Here is an 18,513-nt window from a genome sequence, read left to right as displayed (position 1 = left end):
CAAGGTAACATCGGTGCTAGTAATCGGTGCATCATCACCTAGCACTGATGATGTTAGCTAGTTGGGTAGTGAAACGTCTGCAAGAAAACCAAGCCCAGAGACCACCAAGGACCCCACAGTTCGACACTGTTGGAAATGATTCCACACACAAAAAAACTTGGATTGGTAAGAAAAGAAGTTTATTTACCCAAAATAAAATGAAAAAAGCAGTTTGCAAAGTGTGGTGGGGTCTCGGCTAGAAGCTTCAACAGGAAGTTCTAATCCAAAAGCCACACCCCTGAATTCAAAAGCAAGACATTTTATACACCCGATCGCGATGCCCCCTTCCCTCCCCTTTGGTCTCATTGGATAGGTCCTCTGGGGTTACAACTAATCCGAGGCGCCTATTAAGAATACATTAATCCCCTTCCCGCCCTTGTTTGTTTTACCTGCTATTATCATCCAAATTTCCTAGCCATGTGCTGTTTTAGCACAGACTACTTCTTAACGGTTGGTAATACAAAGGATTTTATTTTTGAATTTCATTGTTTCCTACAACACCAAGCTACAAATGTTCTTTTCTAAAGATACATTGTGTACTCGAAGCATTGTTATTGGGACCCTATCATGTCTTACGGAAATCCACAGATGGTCATGAATTGTTATTGGACTGAAGTTTTCCCCTCGTTTTCAATGGGGGATTGCACACAAATGAGCATGTGTGAATATAAAGCACTCCTTTTACAGCGTTCCTTGTGTAAAATTAGCATTTTACTCTACTGATCTTGAGTAAAATTAGCAAACAATTAGATAATTAATTAATTGACCACTTTCCTTTTAACCTCTTACGAACTGATTAATTATAATTGTACAAGAAAAAAGTGGACTTCTTGGTGCTTCATTACCCAACTAGGAAACTTCATCAGCATGAACGAGTGTGGGGTTTGTTGCCTGTAGCTTGCCCTGCCAGTTTGAGTGCGGGTGTGATTTTTTTCCTTGGCGGAATACTGCTTTCCATCTTTTCTTCGTCTGGTGCAGATCCCTGCTTAGAATCTTGGCTGCTGGAGGGGATGTCTTCCTGCCCACCTGTCCTCCTTCCACAGTGGCTATAGCAGTCCTTGCACTGTATGTGGTAAGGCACTCTTCCTTCTTCTTCCATTCAATTGTATCTGATGTTTTGAAGACTGCCATTTTCTTGGCAAGGTTTTGCAGAACTGGCTTTTTTCTCTTGCCACACAAACCTTGATCTGTCTGCCATTGCTTCAGTGGCACATCCGTTACCAAAGGAGGAATGGTCTGAAGCAAAAGCATCACTGTAGGCCAAAGATATTCTGGCCAACAATGACAATTATAATTTTTCCAAATTTAGCGTACCCTTCTTAATTTCATTCCACCTGTTAACATAATTGTTCTGAAATAACGTAGAATCCGTATTAGTCATAGTAATGCTCGTTACTACTCATACTTTTTCTCAACTTCCCTTTTTGTCTCAATCTTTAACTATTTTTCCCACCAATTCTTTTGCTCTTCCATCCTTATCTATTTTCTCATTATTAATTTTGAATCCAGCTAAGCACCAACATCCTTTAATTTTTCCATTAATATTTCTATTGCTTCCAAAGGATTTTCCAGAATTATCAAATCCTGGGCAAATGCCCATAATTCATGTTTTCCTTTTAATCCTCACCCCAGAAATTATTTTGTCTCATGTCTCCGTTCAGTTGTTCCAGAGCTGAGGAGAATAACAAGGGTGAGAAGGGGCAGCTACGTCACTTTTTGTATCTCACAAGGTTTTGATAATTCTCCGTTTGATCTGTGCACTGGTGAGGTAGTAGACGAGACAATCATCTGTTGGCTCATCCTGTCAGAGATATTGCCTTACCTAAATGGAGAAACAAAATCACAAAGACACAGTGGGAACAGTTTTATCTTTTGGTTAAAAACCTAGGTTGATCTTTTGTGAATAAAATCCAGAAAGACCCATTTTCTTGGACCCTTTTCAGGATTTCTTGGCCAAAAACATCCTTAATAATGTACAGTCACTATTCATTAGTGCTGACCTCCTTTGGATATATATATATATTTTTATTGAGTTTTAAACAGAGATAAAAAGACAATACAAAAAATACAAAGACATTACAAAGACAAACAAGTTCCCACCACCAACCTACCCACACCAAACTTTACATATATGTTTTGATCATCATCAGAATATATATTGCTTTATAAGTTAATATATAAGTAATACATTGTCAATTTGGATGTTTTAGATTAGAAATAATCTTGCATCTCCTCTTTATTTGTTTATTTCCGGTTTTATTTTTTCTACCCTATTTTCTTTCATCTATATTTGTACTGATTTTCTTTTCTAGCCATTGATACCACTGGTGCCATACAAGATAGAATTCACTTTCTTCTTTATCTTGGAGTTCTAGTGTCAGTCTATCCATTTCGGCACATTCTGTTATCTTCGAGATTAGTTTGTCTTTGGTTGGGAGTTGATCTGATTTCCAATTTTGCGCAAACAGTAACCGTGCTGCTGTCAAGATGTGTATGATGAGGTATTTTGTCTCTTTGTTGTGTTGTGTTGTTATCATTCCAAATAAAAAAAATTCTGGAGTGTTTTCTACTTGTTGGTTTATTATTTCTTCAATAATTTCCTTTGTGTCCTTCCAGTATTGTTGGGCCTTTGTACATTTCCACCAGGCATGGTAGTATGTCCCCTTTTTTGTTTTGCACTTCCAACAGCGTGGGGAGGTGTTTGGATATATTTTGGCTAGTCTGGCTGGTGTTAGGTGCCATCTGTAAAATATTTTTATGAGGTTTTCTTTGTAGGGTATGGCTCTTGTCATTTTGATGTTCTGTTTCCACAATTTCTCCCAGTTTGCCAGTTGAATGTTGTGCCCTATGTCCCTGGCCCATCTTATCATATTTTCTTTTACTGTTTCTTCCAGTAATTTATATCTAATGACCTCCTTTGGATATTAATGCCATATTGGCCTCTGTCCAACTGTCAGTCTGGGTAGATTTCCTGTCTCGTCTGTTTTTAAGGAAGGAGAGGCAGGTAAACCATCTGGCCCAACAGGCTCTTTCCCAATTTTGGCCTTTTTTATGGCTTCACAAGCTTCTCTGATCCAGGTGGGTCTGTTTAGTTTCTATACTTATTGTAAATCTGGCAGTCCGGGGCTGCTGCCCCGGGGCCCGGTGGGCCCGGGAATTGAGGGACATCTGGGTTTCGCCCGTCCCCACCACAGACCCGAGAAAGGAGTCAGGCTGTCCCGGGATTTCCTGCGGGCACTGGCTTCCTTCTGACAATCTTGCAGCGTGGCTCTTCCTCTGCAAACTGGCAACCTTCGCAGAAGCTGGGCTGCTTCTGCCTCTGGCTCCTTGCCCAGGGTTGCCACCCTCTCCTGCACTGAGCTTAGTGTCAGGTGGGCCAGCAGGGAAGAGGCGGAAACCGCCAGTCCAGAGCCTCGCTCGTTGCCGGAGCTCCAAGCCAGTGGCACCGGCCACCCCCTTCCCCCTCGCAGAAGGGTGCCTTAGAGACAGCCGAATGCCTCACGTTCCTTGGCGCTCCGTGACTGGCTGCCTCGGGGGCAGGATGCCCCTGGCGAGGCACCAGCAAGCGGATCCCCACCTGCCGTGAGCTCGGACGGCCCCAATTGGGTCCGTGTTCTCCTCCGGGGGGGACTGCAGCTCCCAGGGTGCCTGTGCGGGGAGCTCCGCCCAGGGGCATCCCAGTCCTCCCCTCGCTGCTCCTCCCCCTGCCGAGGCACGATGGGGGTGGGCGTGTTTTTCTGCTGCTCCTTCATCACCTTCAGGCCGGCGCTGGCACTCTGCCTGCTAACTAGGCCGGGGACCCTCTGCGTGTCATTATCCTGGTGGCAGGGTCAGAGCGGGGGCGGGCGGAGGGGCTGAAGGGTGGCTGGCTGTGCCCCCTTCCCAGTTCAGCAAGGAAGGGGGGCTGCCAGCGGCGGCGGGTCCCGGTTCTGACAGGTTCTAGAGAGCCGGTAACGGAAATTTTGAGTAGTTCGGAGAACTGGCAAATGCCACCTCTGGCTGGCCCCAGAGTGGGGTGGGAATGGAGATTTTGCAGTATCCTTCCCCTGCCACGCCCACCAAGCCACACCACGCCCACCAAGCCACGCCCACCGAAACTGTAGTAAAAAAAAATTGGATTTCACCACTGGTCCCGTCAGCTGTGCATTGAGTAGCCGTGGCCTCTTTTTCGGTGGCCGGGCTCCGATGGGCGCCCTCACAGGAAACCCGGGGAACACAACTCCTCGTAAGGCCCGTTTGCGGCTGAAAAGCCCAGGCGCTCGTGGGTACAACAGCCAGCGTGTCCGACTGTAAGAAAGTGGCTGGCCAGGAAAGAGAGGCGGCCTTTTACTTGGGATGACCAAAACGTCAGCTGCCCCAGCCACTCCGCTGCCACCTGGGCCTGCTTGGAAGTTTCTCCGAGCAGCTCCCCGTCCCCCGGCTTTGGGCGGCCAGTGAGGCAGGGGCAGATCCAGGGGAAAGCCCTGCCCTCAGGTGCTCTGGCCTGGCCTTCCGTACCTTCTTTCGTGCAAGAAGCCTTTGGCTTGACTTCTGCTGATTCCCCCCTTCCCCCGCAGAGGGAAATTAAGTAAACCGCCCCCCCCCCCCAGTGTAGGGAAGATGAATTGGGAAGCCCTCCCCCAGAGAGGACTCCGAGCTGCTGAGAGCCAAGCCTGCCTTTGACTACTCAGGGCTCCTTGGTGCTCTCTGAGCTTGGTTATTTTCTTGCAGACATTTCATAACCCTAACTAGGTAATTTCATCAGGGCTAGTCAAGTGGGACTTTTAGACGTCAACCCCACTGCCTCAGGTGCTTTCCTTTATTACCAAGGTCGCTTTGTTTCAACTCTTCCTTGAAATAAATTTCTATCTTTCAATTAGAAAACATTCTCAGGTTTGAGGAGTGTTGTTGAGAAAACTCTTAACAAGCTCTGCATATATTTAGGATGTTGAACCAAAATTAAAAAAGATAACCCCATATGCCAATTCCAGCTCCTTGACAGTGTTAAAAATCAACTTATTTTTTTTTAATGTAGCCTTTGGGATTCCCAAATTATGCCTGAAAAAAAAAAAGGATACTGTCTGTAATTTCACAAGCCACTGAAAAGATTTAGACAGACTTCTAGGGCAAACTGGTGAATTGCTGTTTTTTTTTTTAAATGATGGGCAGAAACAGTGCAAATTGTGCAAAATACTATAAATGGTTAGATCAGGCTAACTGTAGTTGATGCAGGTTGAATTGAAATGTCCGGGGCATCTTTTCAAAACCCACAAAAAGCATCTTCTAAGAGAAATGAATGGGTTTTTTTTCTTTCTTTTTTCTAAATCCAGGGCTTTCGTTTGGTTGGTCTCCCTTCTCTTGGCTTCCCTAGTCTGGTTCATTTCTCTTCGCCTGAGTGACCAGGAGGACAAATGGCTGCAGCATCGCCTGCTGATGTTTGGGGCAGTGGTGTCTGTCCTGCTGCAGGAAGCCTTCGCTTTGCTCACTTCAAGCTCCTCAAGTAAGGGGAGAGAGAGAGAGAGAGAGAGAGAGAGAGAGGGAGAGAGGGAGAGAGGGAGAGGTAGAGACAGCTGGCCAGTCCCTGGAGCCAGTCTATGCCTGGCCTAATTTTCTTAATTTTTCCACATAAACTTGTTCCAGAGATTCCCAGGAACTGCGGTCTGAGGGCAGTAAAGAGTGGGAAACCTTTTACTAAGTAAATAATTCTCCTCCTCCAATGCTTTCTTTGGTACTGACTTCAGCAATCAGAGTAAGGTGTCTTTTGAGGATAGGCAGTCTTTCTCTCAGGATATTTATTTGTGCATCCTTTCTTTATTTCATTTGCAGGTGGGACTCTAGCTTAAGCTGGGATCGGTGAATCAGGTCCTCTGTTTCTTGGGATTGCGTGGTAGAGTTAGAGTTAGTGATGGTGTTAATTCAAGATGAAATGTTCCTTGAACCTAAATGGGGCAAAGAATCCAAGAAGAACAAAGAGGAAAAAAGGAGGTGGAGGCGGCCACTTGTTGCTGGTATTTTTGGAGCTTAATGAGTTCCCCGCTTCCTCTGCGTCCCGTTTTAGGAAAGCAGATGAAGGGCTTGTGACCATAAGCGAAGATGGGCGATCCCCCGTTTTGACCAAACAAATGCCCTATGGTGAGTGAACCTCTGGCTATGGGGGTTGCCACAGAGGAGAGTCGGGGGCTTTTTGATGACCTCAAGCTTAGCTTAAGTGGCTGCTGCACATCTGGCATCCTTTTCAAAATAGTTATGCCTCAAAAAGCTTCTCTCTCGTTTTGGGAACTGCCTTTTTGGAGTGCCCGTGCTGGGTCTTTTCTAAACAGCTGCCAGAGTTACTGCTAATTGGGCAAACCATTTCAAATGTTTTCCACTCTTGATTTTCCACTCACCGGTAGTGTCCGGCCTCTCCTTTGGCATTATCAGCGCCGTCTTCTCCGTCATTAACATCCTTGCAGATTCCATTGGTCCCAGCACAGTTGGCATCCATGGGGATTCGCCCTATTACTTCATCACTTCAGGTAGGGCCTTTTGTGGGTGGAAAGATTGCCGAAACAAACATTTCTTTAAAAAAAACGAAAAGACTATATGTGGCTTTTCCCCTGGTCCCTCTGGTGTTTTAGCAAGAGGCATTTTCAGACATTTTAGAATCAGAAAAAGTATGAGATTCAGTTGGCTAGGCTGTAGAAAGGCAGCCGCCCCCCTCCACGAGACAGGTTTTGATGCAGGGAGGAATCTATAAAACTTTTGGCATAACTGCTTCTTCAGGCCGGAGTATGATGTGTGTAGACTGAGCTGCAAACCCCACCGAAACAGAAAAAGCATTTTGTTGTGACAGGTGTGAAAAAAAAAATCCTAAGGCTCTCCTTAAGAAAATGCTTAAGACAGTAAAGTTATTGTCCTCAAAGTACTTTTTTTTTCACCAGGCAATTGGACTTTCTTGGTTTTTTTTCTTTCTTTGAAAATGTTTTGTTCCTCATCCAAGAAACTTCTTCAGTTCTGAGGATGAGATCCAGTTTCTTGGATGAGAAGCAAAAGGTTTCCAGAAAGAAAAAAAACAAGAAAGTCCAGTTGCCTTTTGAAAAAAGAAAGCACTTTTGGAACAACCGTGATTGGGATGATTGAGAATCTCCATAAACATTTACAATAAACTATTTTTTCAGAGTTTTCTAATATTTTCCTAATCCTTTTGTTAGACATTTTTATGACTGTCCCTGTCTGATGTTTTGCTGTGCTTGGCCCCAATTCCGTTCTCTGAGCCGTCTCAGGCTTTGCACAAACTCGGGCATGTCATGTGGCTGAATTCCCCTTTCTTGGCTTCTCAATTCAGCTTCTCTGACCATGGCCCTGGTTTTTTTACACATGTTCTGGGGGACCCTTTTCTTCCATGCCTGTGAGAAGACGCACTACTGGAAGCTGGCCCTGGTGATTGTCAGCCACCTGGTGATATCTGGACTGGTGAGTGGATCTGGAAGGAGATCTGGTTGCCCAGGATTTGTGCTAAAATGTGTGTTTGATCTGGTTCTCCTCTTAAGAAGGCAGTACTGAGCTTCTATTCTTTCTAGATTGGCTTTCTCCAGGAGAAGAGATCCCACCCATCCATTATTTCTGAGGAAGGGAGAAAGGTTAACAGCCCAACATGCTTGAAAGATATTTTTTTAAAAAAATATTTTTTTTATTTGCTAAGCAGAATCTATTCAATAATGATCCCCAGATCATTTACTACAGGAACAAGTTTCTCTTATATTTGAGCATGGAGTAACCTCATGGTCAAACTTGAAATCACAGAAGAAAAAAATTTGCAACAGGAAAGGGCTTTCTTGCTGGATAACCTCAAAATAGGTTAATTTGATTAAAAGGAGAAAAGTCAAACAAACAAATGTTGGTTGAAGCCTTCATAGGTCTACTGTGTGATTGCTCAGGACAAGGACCTCCCAAAGACGCTGAGCCAATTGTCCCTTGACTTGGGAAATGTCTGAAAACAGGGAAAAGATAACCAACTTTCCGGTTTCCAGCCAGTTGTGATTGTAAGCCATGGTTTATGTCTTAGTGAATCACGGGAGCCAAAGCAATGTAGTTCCTTTAACAGAACGTACTTAAAATACTTTTCCCTTGGGGACACAGAGGGCTTGTACTTCCCCAGGAGGGAATTGTACTCTGCATTTGCTCTGCATTTGGGACAAAATGGGCCACTTAGCAGACCAGGCCAAGTCTCTCAGTTCAAAGGCAGAGGGAGGGAATGGATGGGCGGGGGAACCACTGCAGATACAGCTGCCTTCTGAAATCCTCTCTCACTTTCTCCCCACAGACATTTCTGAACCCATGCTATGAAGCAAGCCTCATTCCCATCTTCCTCATCACCATCTCGACAGGGGTGTGGTCCTTTTTCACAGCTGGTGGTTCACTGCGCAACATCCTTGCCTGCCTTTCCTGTGAGGGCCATGGGTTTTGTGGGGTTTGGAAAAGAGGGAAGTGGAGGGGGGGGGAGAAGAACAGCAAGAATTTTGGGAGGCCTTTCACTGTTCTCTCGAAAGTGCCTAAAAGGGGGGGGGGTCCTGCATCCGGGGTGCAATGCAGTTGAGGAATACAGATTGGGTCTCAGTTCTCCCTTGCCCACCCTGTTCCATCTGTTCTAGAAGCCAGAGGAGGGTGATCCGAACTTGGAAGACTTACTTGGTGCCTTGTCTCGGGTTTGCCCGCAGGTTAATTATTCTGTCCTTCCTTGTAGGCAGGGAGAAAGGGGATGGCCACATTATAGTGTATTCTGAGCTGCAACTCCCTGTGGAGGACTGAGTCCCTGCCCATTGGGTCCTGGTGGTCAGAAGCTTCCTAGGAAAGATGAGCCCCCCCCCCCCCCCCAGGACAATTTCCACACTGCTGAATGTGGGTCTTCACCTGGGACAAGGGCTCCCCGAGCTGCTCAGATGGTTGGAGCTCCTGCCTGGCCCTGGGAAGGTAGAAAAGGCTCCTTGGCTTAAAAGATGGCTTGGAATGCAGGAAGACTAGCTGTGTGCCTTGTGGCTTGTGGCTGGGAACCCTCTCCTTCCTCCAGCTCTGTTTATTCTCCTTTGCTTGCCCTGGAAGATGAACACTCGGCTTCTCCTGGAGAGCTGAGCAAGCCCCAGTCCCTTATGTTCCCTAGTAGATTCTGCTGGAGGTTTTGTGGGCTACGGTTAAGTTCCCCGTGTGCCAACAAAATCCCTTTGTTCTCAGCCTGAACTTTTCCTTCATCCACTGGGTAATCCTGTATAGACACTGGACCTGGTGGGGCGCAAGAGCACCATCTGCTGGCTAGGAGGTGCCACTGTGTCTATATGAACACAAAGGATCTTTCTTGCTCTGACTTAATTCTTCTTTTTTATAAAGTCCCAATCCTACTTTCTTTCTTTAATGTTGAGCCCTAAATCCTTTTATGAGTTGGTTCATGGTGCGGTTAATAAAAAGAGTTCTCTGGTAACTGTTCTCATGTTGGGTCACCTTGGGCAATGAGGAAAGCGGGCCCTGCCAGTGGGTGGCACAAAGATGTCTCACGCCATGGAGCCCTTTCTGGATGTAGACTTCTGCTTACGCTGCCTGATTAAAAGGCTGGTCAAGCTCAAAAGCTGGGTTTGCACAGCGTGTTTGTCTTGACTCAAATAGGGCTGAGTGGTTTGTCACCCAAGTGTTCTGAGAAGCCAGCCATTGTCCCAGCACAGCTGGTTTTGTGAATGTGGCAGTTGTGTTTTGTTGAGTGGGATTCTGAATACTGGGCGAGACCAGCCCAGATATTCAACCTGGGCCTTGGGATTCCCATGGCTTCCTCTCTTTTGGCAACCATGGAAGTTGGCAGGAGATACAATAGCAGCTTTGTGTTTAAAATGATAAAGGGAGTCTTGGTGGGGCTGCGGATTCTCTTAGGAGTCACAGCATTATGGAGGAGAAACTCTTTCCCAGGTGCCAACTGCCTCTTCCTGATCTTGCTGGAGAGGGAAATCAGCTGGGCAGCGTGGCAGAAGAGGGAGGCCGGTGTTGGTTGGGCTAGTTCCTTCTCCAGACGATCTTGCTGGTTTCCCCTCCCTCCCCCCAGTCTAAATACTTGTGGCTTCCACAAAGAACAGAAAAGATGGCAGGGCTGTAGGTGGAAGTCTTGTCCTGGTGGGGAGGCTTCTGCAGTGGCCCTTTGCTCCTGCCATTCTTGTTCACTAGAGTAGAAAAACACAAAGCTCACGATAGGGGCAGGAGGAAGTTTAATAAATATCTATTGTGTTCTCTTTCCAGTGAAATTCTCTCACGGTTTTCACATTCATGGTACTCCACTTGGCGAGGAGTGGGGTGATGGAAAGGATCACTTCAATCACTTGCCCCTCCAGAACAAAACAGGTGGGAACCTCCCTTATTCTGGCACTGCAATGCAGTTAGACAGGAACCGGGCTGGCATCCCACATTCACCTGCTCCTCACCGGCTTCTCTTTGCCAAAATCCAACCAGCAAGGAAGACACCCAGGCAGCCCAAGAGCACTGCAACAATTATGGCAATGACCTCACCTGGAAAGAGAAAAGAGGGAAAGAGGTCAGAACAGTTAAAGAGAGGATGGGGGGGGGGAGATGGATACACCCCAAGTTTAAAAATGGAATGCACTTCCTCTTTGAGGACTAGAACAGTGAGCAAACTGAGGTGTAAGCCAGGAAGTTCATGGCTAAAAAACACTAACTACCATAGTAGCTGTCGTTCTAGAACTCCAGAAAGGTGGTCAGGCCTGCCGGCTCATTTCTCATTTTCTTTGCATGATTATTGGAAGTTCTGACTGACAGAAACACCTCCCCATCCCCACCCATGATGGCCAGCTCTTTAATCAGTGGTCCTTCTCTGGCCCCAGGGCAGGGTAGGCCTGGATTGGCAAGGCTCCTGTCCTCCACCACCACTGCAGCTTGGCTAGCTGGCTGTGCAAGTTGCGCCTGGCCCCCTTGAGCATCATAGGAGGGGAGTCGCACCTGCAGAGTATTCCGATGGCCCTAGAAGGGAAGGGAGAGAAAGGTGCTGGGCCAAATTTGTCCACCAGAGGGCAGCCTCCCCCATCTCTACAGGTGAGTCCATGCACACAAAACACCCAGGAAAGCAGCCTCTGTGCTCACCGACAGGGAAGGAGGTGAAGACCAGGCGTTGGTTCAAGGGCTGGGGCACCCGGAAGTTGCTGATCAGCAATTCGGAGGGGGTCTTCCCATCTTTTGTAGAATAAAGAGATTTCTGCAGCTTCTCCAGCTATAAAAGATGTGAGTCAAGCCTGCTACTAGTTTTCTCTAGAGGAATTTGCACACACACCCCTCCCCCACCGATGGACGTAACCCGTTTCTATTGACTAATGAGAACCCCTTCTCCAACAGCCGTCCTGGGGCTGCCCCCCTCCCCCATCCAACATGCAGACCCTTTGCCTAAACTGAACCACTTCATCTTTCAGGCTCTACCTGAGTGGCAGAGATGCGAGCTGACTGGTGGAAAACCGTCCACAGCACACTCTGATAGCAAGGCGGGGTTGTCAGTGAACCATTGTAGCGGTAGTAGTGGCCCAGATGCGCCGGGAGCAGCTCTCGCACATTGAACGGAGCAACGGTGACTTCTTGCTCTGGTGAGTTTAGGAGTTGGGGAAATGGAAAGAGAAAACTGGAATGATGACAAAAGAGGTCCGGGGGCAGTGGGGGGGAAGAGAGACCAGGGCTGGCTTTTGGGAGCCTTCCTGTTGCATGCCTGAGGCTGTATAAGGCTGGAGGCCTGCCTAGTCTGGCCTCCCAGCTCCAAGGAACAGGCAGGGGACCTTTTTGCAGAGCAACTCCCTGGCTGATGGGCTTTTAAGTGCTTGCTTCTGAAGAATCTCACTACTGAGAACCACTGGGAATATAAAATCTATTTTCCAGCACTTTTCTTTCAAGAAATTAATGATCCTGAATGCTTTGTTTTCACCGTTATTGTAAAATAACGACGTGTGTTTGAAGAAGCAGACTGCAAAGTGACACGTGACGTCTCGATCCTCCTCCAGAGCCCAGCTAGGATTTCAGGGCCTCTGCCAGCCGTTCCACTCTCTCCCTTGTGCTTTTGTCCGTCCCCCCTGCCAGCCCTTCCCTCCCCCAAAGGACCCTCTACCTGCATAAAGGATGCTGTCCAGACGGTCCAAGATGTGGTTGTAGGCAGGATTCTCCACACTGTCAACCTGCCAGATGCAAAGAAGAAGTGACTTCTCCCTGTTGATCAGTGATGGCTCTCTTTCTTTGCCAGGCCACCAAAGGCTGGCGCGGAGCCTGTAGCTGAATAATTTGCTTCATGTGGGGCAGAGGAGAAGTTTTAAAACAGAAGAGAGAGAGAAAAGAAACACGGATCAAGGGATAGGAGAAGGTGACTAAATAAACTGCATCACTCTGTTTGGCACCGTGGGTGAAGGTTTGCCAAGGAAGCAGTTTTTATTCAGGAAAGAAGGTTCTGTGGCACCGTCACACAGGAATTTTCGAGGCCCAAGAGAGTTTTAGGCAAATCGGGTAAGAATGCAGGCTCCTTTAGATGGGACTCACTCATGCCTCCTTTAGAGCACCGACTTCTGGTCATGATTTTTGCAAGTGTTTTGCTGTATGCCTTCTGTTGAAGAAGTCAACCCTGGAGTGCCTCAAACACCAGTGGTGGCTGCGTCCCCCTTTTGTCAGCAGGGGAGCCTAGAGCTTAAGCCACCTAGTCTGTAAGGAGAGCTTTCCTGGGCCTCCCCCTGCCAGAAGCTCTGGAAGGATGTTAATTAAACACTGGATCTGTATTTTTCAGCAGTCAGTACGGTTGGCAGGTGGCTGTCTAAAGAATGCCTGGTGTAAAGGAGCAGGGAGGGACCCTAAAGTGGCCAAGAAGGAGAGGGTGGAGGGTGGAGGAACCAAGGAAGTGCTCGACAGTTCTGGAGAGTGGCCACGGCACCATCTTCACCCGGCAGACACTCACCTCCAGGAAAATGCCCAGCACCGCCAGCCCATCCGGTTGGTGTTTGGCCACGCTCAGGTTGGTGTACTTCTCTGAATTGAAGTGGACCACATGAAGCTGAGGGTGAAGACAAAGAGTTAAAGGGCAGGGAGGAAAAGCTTCGTGACTTTTATCGAAATGTGGTGGAGTTGGGATTTCTTCTTGCAGGCAGCCAAGTCAGCTTTTCCGACTATGAAAAGCAGCTCCATTCCTCCTTCAGCCCATGGCCAGAGGGCTGGGCAAAGTCCCTCTGAGGAGAGACTGATTCCAGTTACGGAGGAAAGAGAAATCGCAACACGCCCATGGTGAAGGAGGGGATGCAACTGACAGTGATCAACAGGACCCATCACGCTAGAGTCCCAAGTCATTTGGGGGCCACAGATATGGGAAAGGTCCAGACCAGTCCATGCAAAAGTAGGCACAGAAAAGTGGCTCCTTCAGAAAAAAAGACCTGGATATAGGCTTTCCAGTCTGCAGTCCCCAGAATTCCCAGCCAGCCTCGATGAACATTCTGGGTGTTGCAGTCCCCAGATAACTCCGGTAGAACTGGGCTTCCTTGGCCAAAGGAGGCGGAGTGTTGGGCCAATTCAGCCACTGCTTGTGCCCCAGCAAGGGGCCCAGCTGGGGCTGCCTGCATGTAAGTACCGCTGGCTTACCTCTGCTGGGAAGGCCTGACCATCCACACGGTGTTCGGAGCCCCCGGCCCGGCTGTCGCTGCTGCCCCAGTGGAAGTGTAGCTGCACTGCTGAGTAGAGGCTGGGCAGGCCATGCAGGCGCAGGTTCTCGGGGAGGGAGAGCTGCACTGTGGAGGCAGAGAGCAAGGAGCCTCAGCTGGCAGCCAGCGGGGAGGAGGAACACTATCACAAAGATCTATGGTATGGTGCTCTTTCTAGAGTTACTAGTCCTCAAGATGGGGAAGACGGAAAAAGCATTGTCTTCTCAACCAGACCTTTGCACAATAAACAACAGATCCTGTGAATTGTTCTTACCTGTGTGCCCGTTATTGGTCAGGGTCAAGGAGCCACTCCCAGGGTCGCGGTATCCCTCTGGCTCAATGGGAGGCAGAGAAGAATCATATTGGACCAAATCTGTCTGGATATCGAGGGGCGATTGAGCCTGCCAACCACAGTCTGGATATCTCTCTGGCCAGTGCGTCTGCCCGTCAGAGCCTGGAAAAAGAGAAAAGGCTTATGGATCCAGGATGCAGAAAGGCCCCCCTCCTCTCACAAAATGTTTCCTCCCCCTATTCTGGAAGTGCCTTTTTTTTTTTTTTCCTACTGGAGACCTCCGAAGGGCCTTTCTGGAGCACCCGAAGGACTGTGGGAGGCTTTGTCAGCGAAGAGGCACGTTTGGGCAGCCCCTCCCGACTTTGTGGCTACATTTGCAATTCCGATGAGCAGAGTAAGGTATTGCTTGCAGCTGTTTCTCCTTACCTTCATATGTCCAGTGGGAACCTGCAGGAGAAGGGCAGAGGAAGAGACTCTTGGCTGACAGCTCCAGATGTGGGGCCACTTCCGTCCTGGCAGAAAGAGCCCATAGCAAAGAAACCCACCTGTGAGCTGCAAGAACAGGGCTGAACCCTTCACAAGGGAAGAATCCCACACCCGTTTCCACAACAGACCGTGAGGTGATCATGCACCAATCGGATATGGGAGCAGTTGCTCCCTTCTAGCTTGACGGGAGGTGGCACGGCTGTGTCCGCGGGAGTCCCGCTCTTAAAAGGGAACGGGTACCGGCGCGTGATATTCTGACCTGCATTCTCTCCCCTGTGCTGGAATCCTGTCCTTTATTTCAGAAAAGGAGCTTTGGAAAAAAAAGATCAGCTAATCTCCAGGGACCTAAAAGCACTGCCAACTGGGACTGCAAGACTAGCCTCCTATCAGACCTTTGGAATAAGGGGGCTGCTTTTTAAGATCTAGGCGATAGCCTCTTTCTCTGTTTTGAAAGAATGAAACCTGAGTTGATACACTAGAGAAAAGAAACTGAATTCTTCCACCCCGAAAAAGGACAGCTGGCCGTGAGCAGACATGTCACCTCCTGAAGGCGCATGAGCTGCTGCTAAATTTATTCTGGCTGGTGGCGTGAAGATGTGTGTTTGGCCTCCTCCCCAGAGCTGAGAGCAGTCCCAGAGCAGAGATCCCTCAGATGCTGCCGTTGTCTCTCGGAGGACCTGGGGGTCTAGCCTAGCACATAGCCTCATTCCTGTCTACATCTTGGCACCCTCGTTTAGACCCGGCTTGAGACGGTGGCTTTCTGCCCTTCTGCCAAAGAGGCCTCACCCAGTGCTCTTTCCCCCTTCCCTGTGGCAAAAGGCAGGTGTCAGGCTGCCATTTCCTTGCCGTCCACTCCCCTTGAGCTCCACCTGTCTGGGCCTGCCAGAAGGGCTTGTGTTTGCAGCCTCAGATACAGTTTGGGAGTTGTCAGCCCAGATTGCAGAGTGGCCGAGTCCATAAGCCACGGGAAGCAGATCATGCCGTAGAGCGCGTGCGCACGAGAGAGTTGAGGACGATTGATGGATCTGATTGAAGAGCACAGCATCCAAAAACCTTTGGCATAAATTGCCTTCAAATGTCTGTGGAGATTCTCAAGTCATCTGGGTTGTCATCTGTGCTTTCTCCAAAAGGCAACTGGATTTTTTTGGTGGTCTCCCCCCCCCCCATGAAAAAGTTTTGCTTCTCATCCAAGAAGCTTCTCCAGTTCTAGAAAGTCCAATTGCCTTTTTGGAAAAAGCACCTCTGGGTTAGCTTTCAAAGCTTCCAGGAGAGACTCATGCTAATTCCCCATCTGAAGTCTTCTCGTGACAAATGGTTGTATTCTCTAAAATTTTTATTCTTTTCTCATTACTCTGTTTTCCTCACTCTTTCCCCGTCTCTTGGGCTGTTCAGTTCAGAAACTTTCTTTCAAGAATAGTGTTACCGTTTCCGTGCTTGCTCTCAGGCAGCTTCTTTGTAAATATTTTCCCAGGATTGTTACTCTCCCATTTTATCAAGAGTATTTTCAGCTTCATTCTTTCTTTCTTACAAGTGAGAGAGTGATAGATAATTCTAGAAGCCACTGCCAGTGCCTGTAGGCATTACAGCTTCTGGGAGCCCTAACAGAACAGAAGAGAAACGAGGGCAGGCCCTCTGCGAACCTTCCTCCCTGCAAAGAGCAGAGTTGTTTGCAAACTTTGCCAGCGCTCCATCCAAAGGATTAGTCTGAGAAGGGGCTCGCTTGCTTTCAGAGAAACAAATAAGCGTCTTTTAAAAAAAAACTAAAATGCCTCAGCAGCCCAGAGTGGTTACCAGGGGTAGCTGCCTTGTTGTGTCCATCCAAGTCTCTGCCAGAAAAAGCCCCCCTTCCCTCTCCCCGAGCTGCCTAATTGCAGTGGGTCCCCCTGGAGAAAGGCAGAGGGGCCCCATGAAGAAACAAAGGGCTGGGAGGAAAAAGAAAAACGCCACTTACCCCCACTTGCAGCCAGGGCTTGGGAAAGAGCTTGCCAGAGGGTGAGAACTAGCAACATCTTGGAATATCAGAAAAGGAAAAAGCAGGTGAAATGGGAGGAAAAACTCCAAAGAAATGGACGGGTCCTGAGCCAAGAGGAGTCTCTGTTTGGCCAAAGATGGGATCTTCCGCTCCCACATCTGCACCCCACTGCTTGCCTCTTTCCAGGGGAGTCAGGAGGTCCCCATTGGACACCGACCAGAAGGCGGCCAATGCCATTTAAGGTGGCTCTGGGCAAGCCAGGCAGCCAGCCTGCGGCGGAGGACTCGGCTCCTTAAATCACCCGTCCACCGGTCTGTAGAGTCCCAAATGTGTTTGGACAGGGGGGAGGGAGCTGGAAGAGCTTGGCTCCCCTTCAGGCCTGTGCCAGCCAAGTCCCTGCGCAACAGGCCGGTTCTTTTCATCTGAGCTTTCAGGCAGGCACAGGGAGAGGGGCTCAGGGGGATGATCCACAGGAGGCACAGCTTTGGCCTGGCTCAGAGGCAGGAACGGGGGCAAAATAGTGGCCACACGTCATTGAGCTTCCACGTATGGACACGCAACGTTTCACCTGTTGCCACTTTCTAATTTTGTGTTGCACAAAAAAAATCGTGTGGACATATTGAGCATCATGGCTTGGTTGTGTGGCATCCTGGGGGGTGGGGGTGGGGGCTCTCTAGGCCTTTCCTGCTGCTATAAGAAGTCCCCCTCATTGCAGCAGAGTTGTGGCTTGTTGCTGTGTACAGAACGTTGCCAAGAACTTGGGAACAAAATATTTTGGGTAGGAGTCATTTCTAGTCTGGTGCTTCACGACCTGCTGGACTGCACCTTTATGTCTCCCCCCTTCCCCATCCTTGACTGCCTGGAAGGTGTTGGGATGGGTTATAGCGCACATTAGCTGAATTTGCTTGTTGGCACTGTGGTAGTTAATAGCTGACTTGAGGTTCTGTGGATGTAGTTTTCTGATGTAGGAAGCGCATGCATTGCTAAATCCAGAATAAATAGTGAAGAATAAAAGAAAAGGAGCTGGATTTCAAAGAGGAAGTGACTGGCAGAGAAAGGGTTAAGCACCCCCCCCCCCAAAAAAAACTGGGGAGATCCACAAGGGCTGTGGCTGCCTGGAAAGCTAACCAATTGGCGGAGCCACAGCAGCAGCGGGGACCAAAGGTCCTTACAGACACTGACCTTTTATCATCTTGCTGATAGAAGATTGGCAAAAAGACAAGCAGCCAACCTCCCATGGTGGAATTCTGGTTCTACAGAATTGGGGGCCCTTGCCTGGAGGGAAGCAGGCAGGCAAACCCAGGAAACTCCTCCCCCCCCCCTCTCGAGTTTGGGCTGGACCCCACCAGCTTCCTCTTCTGTGCTGGGTTTCTGCCAGCCTGAAAGAGAGCAGGTCATGGTGACCCAGTCCCCCACCCAGTGTTTGCTTGATTGCGCCAGGTTGTGCTGTTGGGGGGTGGGTGGGGGCAGGACAGGACAGGAAAGCATGGCAAGGGAGCCCTCCCCCAATCAAGGCCAGGAAAGGCAAAGCAGCAGGTTTCCCCTTGCCTCAGCCAATCCCTTTTGTGAAAGGGCAGGAGGAGAAAGGGGGTGCCCTGCATTGATTTCTCAAGCCACACGCCTGAGGATGTGACAGTTGCTTATGCTGTGGAACCCAAACTATGCAAGTCAAGGTTAAAGCAAGGTTCTCAAGTGGCTTTGATTTAGTCCCCGGGTCTTTTGCGCATTGGTTAAACTTGATTTGTGAACGTGAAACACAGCATAAACTTGAACGTTTCGCCAGCATTCCACGTATTGGAGTTAAGTGGAAAGAGAGGAACGTGGTGTTTTATGGGTGTTTCAAGCAAATTGCGACGTCTTTCTTAGAGGCGGTTGGGGCGTCCCTGCGCTTTGGGAAGAACTCGGGTTCTCGCTGTCCTCTCCGGATGGAAGCGCGTTCAATTCACACCGCTGCGGTTACACCTCTACTAATCCGCCAAATCCCGATTAACGTTTGTGACGATCACGGGATGTTCTGGCAGATTCGGGACTGGGCGTCCCCGAAGGCGAACCAACGCGAGCCGGTTGTGTAG

General features: G+C 48.8%; 3 protein-coding genes and 1 long non-coding RNA gene across 9 annotated transcripts in view; 2 read left to right on the top strand and 2 right to left on the bottom strand.

The window, feature by feature from the left end:
* CIART (circadian associated repressor of transcription) overlaps nt 1-18,513 on the top strand; it is a 33,568-nt gene that overhangs the window by 9,201 nt on the left and 5,854 nt on the right. Inside the window, exon 1 of one of the 3 annotated variants that reach the window (XM_034424946.3) lies at nt 11,477-11,615. The exons of the other annotated variants lie outside the window; for them this stretch is intronic. The gene's annotated coding sequence lies outside the window, so the exon portion shown is untranslated. Of the gene's footprint in view, nt 1-11,476; nt 11,616-18,513 lie in introns of those variants that run through there. 3 annotated transcript variants of the gene reach the window in all.
* Nucleotides 3,615-8,805, top strand: APH1A (aph-1A gamma-secretase subunit). Its single transcript, XM_034424953.3, is given in 9 exon segments — nt 3,615-3,826; nt 3,829-3,868; nt 5,349-5,491; nt 5,494-5,518; nt 6,077-6,150; nt 6,411-6,533; nt 7,343-7,470; nt 8,321-8,444; nt 8,741-8,805. Coding segments are annotated over 9 exon segments (792 nt in total). The 5' UTR covers nt 3,615-3,756.
* On the bottom strand, nt 5,023-9,269 carry LOC148111474 (uncharacterized). Its single transcript, XR_015730333.1, has 2 exons — nt 8,686-9,269; nt 5,023-6,576 (listed from the first exon to the last, which is right to left on the bottom strand). It is a non-coding gene; the product is annotated as an uncharacterized LOC148111474 (long non-coding RNA).
* On the bottom strand, nt 10,221-16,701 carry CA14 (carbonic anhydrase 14). Of its 4 annotated transcripts, none has more exons than XM_034424948.2 (10): nt 16,421-16,701; nt 14,410-14,495; nt 13,966-14,145; nt 13,633-13,778; nt 12,959-13,054; nt 12,128-12,194; nt 11,455-11,612; nt 11,125-11,251; nt 10,984-11,004; nt 10,221-10,536 (listed from the first exon to the last, which is right to left on the bottom strand). In XM_034424948.2, the coding sequence occupies exons 1-10, from the start codon at nt 16,597-16,599 to the stop codon at nt 10,448-10,450; spliced, it is 1,149 nt and encodes a 382-aa protein (XP_034280839.1). In that variant the 5' UTR covers nt 16,600-16,701; the 3' UTR covers nt 10,221-10,447. The 4 variants fall into 4 exon arrangements, with proteins under 4 accessions (XP_034280839.1, XP_034280841.1, XP_034280840.1 ...); XM_034424950.1 differs by having other exon boundaries at nt 14,410-14,430; nt 16,421-16,578; XM_034424949.3 differs by lacking the exon at nt 16,421-16,701 and adding an exon at nt 14,598-14,743.

The sequence above is a fragment of the Pantherophis guttatus genome, chromosome 18 (assembly GCF_059756535.1).
Source record: "Pantherophis guttatus breed Tessera chromosome 18, ASM5975653v1, whole genome shotgun sequence".
Classification (NCBI taxonomy): Eukaryota; Metazoa; Chordata; class Lepidosauria; order Squamata; family Colubridae; genus Pantherophis; species Pantherophis guttatus.
This window is presented reverse-complemented; position numbering and strand designations above follow the sequence as displayed.